Here is a 2,840-nt window from a genome sequence, read left to right on the forward strand (position 1 = left end):
GCAGAGACTGGTTTGAGTTGGTGAGAGTGGGGAGGGCAACAGACAATAGCCAGTACAATCAGGATATCAAACTCCATGCAGATATAATCCTAATTTTGTGAAAAGTGATACATGCATTTATGTAGTCCTGTTGTTGAACAAGGTATTTAAAATAGCTACCTCATGGTAGCAGAAGAACCATAGTTGATTTTTATTATTTATAGTGTTTGGTATATTTCCCGAATCAAAAAAATGGCTGTAAGACTTTAAAATTTATCTTTGGGAAAAAACAAGAGCTCATTAAAAATGTGTTTACTTTAATTTTATTTTTAAAGAAAATATTTTCTATCAGTGGCTCCTCATGGTAGGAATTTCACCTCCTGAATTTTCCCGGGAGGAGGATCTCATCAAGAGTAAGATCAAGGCCAAAAGAGAGGGTTTTTTTGTTTCTCACCACATTCGTTTCTTTTTACACTATTCTGCCAATCACTGGGAAAGAATGATAAACCAGACAAATGGTATCCCAGTTCTGATCACATTAGTACATCTGGAATCTCAATGACTGCTATTAACTTTCTTATGCAGCCAAGCTAATCTGTGATATTCACTTGGTCAAACAAAATTTTTCGTATCTGAGGTGGACACACAAACCTCCATGTATAGGCATAAACCTCAGATATGCATATAACTGCAAAATCTTTTCAGTTTAATTAGACAGTAAACATTCTTTTCAGATTACATTTGTTTTCAAAATAACTTTCAGAACTGTTTGATTCGTTTTTCTATTGCTTCATGTCTTTTACATTTTAACTTGAACTACAGTAAAACAACGTGGGGGAGCACTGGGATACTGTCAGCAATCTGCATTTGCCCTGGTGTTTTCCACACCCTGCATTCCGTGTCTATTCTTAGCACTGTCCTTGGGCTGCTTGTCAGCTCACATTCAGTGTGGGATAAAAGGCAGGCAGCCACTGCCTCTGAAGAAATACTTAATATATACAGAATGAGATAGCAAACCTTTGGAATGTCCCAGAGCAGCTGTTGAAGGCACTAGTTCTTAACCTCTACCAATGTCTCCACCTTGAGCCAAGGCAGCAGTTTGGGAGAATATAATAAGCACCAATCATCAGATGTGCTGTGTAAACTCAGACACACAGTGTAAACTCAGGTGTTGAACTTCCACTGGCTGCCAGGCTATTTAAAGCTAAGAATTATGCAGAGATAGCAGATGTGTTACATTTTGCCATCTAAGTTTATGGAGCATCTAAAAAGCACAGATTAAAACTCACTGAATTCAGTAATCAAACTTTTAAAAGTGGTGTCCTAAAGCTTCATATTAATTTATAAGAGGATATGTTAATACATATCTCGTGAACATTTCGTATGTGTCCATAGAACTTACACTATTTTTAAAAAGTCAAAACACTTCAGATAGGATTCAGTATACCTTTAAAAAGATGAATGAGGTACATATTTGAACTTTTTAAAAATAAGATTTATATCTGAAAATTCCCATTGACGTTTAAGGCAGTAACAACTATACTGAATCATAAATAGATTTCAGACCCAATTTCCAAATACTGTATTTTAATTTTTGCACTCCATATTTATAAAACCTCACTTTAATTAAAATACATTAAGAAGAAAAGCTTATTGAGTGAAGGGAATCACAACTCTTTTTGGCAAAATAAAAGATTTTCATAAAATAGATAGGAATTCCTTAAATGAGTATGGCTCTTTTGCCATCAGTGATTACAAATGCAGCTGGCATTGTTGGAATAATAAGAAACAATTCTAAGTCCTCTCTAATATCCAAATACAGCCTTCTGTATTTTCAGTGTTTCAGTTGTAAGAATAGTATCAGTTTGAGCCACACAAACATATTTACAAATGTTCCTTTCTGAGTAAGAATAATACAGACAACCTCAACATACCAGGAACTGTGTATATATTTTTAATCCTCATAAAAATCGTAGCAAATCATTTCAAATGTGGGTAATACAAACATTCTCGTAGTACCAGTGGCTGAACAATCGTCTTCCCTGTGTCAACTGAACAGGAACCGATATGATGTCACTTAGTCCCAACTGGATCCTTTACTTCCACCACCAAAATTCCATCATGACAGAGGACTGCAGACAAATCTTTGATTTCCACGCCATCTGGTAGTTTGTACTGTCGGGTGAAGCTTCTTGAGATAAAGCCATGCTCGTCCATTCTGGTTCCGTGTTGCGCTTTTATCAGCAGCCAGCCTTCGAAGGTCTGAATGATGATGTCTTCAGGGAGGAACTGGACCACATCCAGCAGGATCTGAAAGTGGGATTTGCCTTCTCGGGGTGGCGTCTCTGCCGCTGAGTCCACTGGAGGAGACAGCGCTGCCCTGGTTTTCCTCAGGTCCACGATGGTTGGCCCAGGCAGTGCATATAAAGCATGATCCAGCCTGCAGTCTTCTAGACCTCGAGCTTCAAACTCTTCCTGGTAACGCACTGGAATCTCTATGAGGTGCCTCAAAATGATTTTTGCCATAGTGAAGGCAAAAACAGCCTCGAACAGCCTCCTTCTGCCAACCTTCAGTCAGTGGCGAGCCCCTGCAGTTGCCTACTGACTGGATTACCAGTTGAAGCAGCTAGTGATTTATAGCCGTGTCCAGACGCAATCACTTAATTAGGCCTGAATCATAGCACGGAATGCTCGCTTGTCTTTTCACACACGCTGACAATGAATGGCTATTTATAGGCCATGTTTCCCAGTTGCATTTAGCACACAGCCTGCACAAGCTGCCCAGTCATGGATTGCCCTTACATTCTCAGTTATCCTTGGCAAATGTGTCTGCCTTGCTTACTTCAAGAGAAAAAGAGAGT

The 2,840-nt window shown here is 38.9% G+C and overlaps 1 protein-coding gene across 1 annotated transcript; it reads right to left on the minus strand.

Moving 5' to 3' along the window:
* Positions 1-1,917: 1,917 nt before the first annotated feature.
* On the minus strand, positions 1,918-2,618 carry HSPB3 (heat shock protein family B (small) member 3). The gene has a single exon (XM_055253149.2). It carries the CDS (start codon positions 2,503-2,505, stop codon positions 2,053-2,055), a length of 453 nt encoding a protein of 150 aa, XP_055109124.2. The 5' UTR covers positions 2,506-2,618; the 3' UTR covers positions 1,918-2,052.
* Between the last annotated feature and the right edge of the window lie 222 nt (positions 2,619-2,840).

This window comes from Symphalangus syndactylus, chromosome 18, assembly GCF_028878055.3.
Source record: "Symphalangus syndactylus isolate Jambi chromosome 18, NHGRI_mSymSyn1-v2.1_pri, whole genome shotgun sequence".
Taxonomy (NCBI): domain Eukaryota; kingdom Metazoa; phylum Chordata; class Mammalia; order Primates; family Hylobatidae; genus Symphalangus; species Symphalangus syndactylus.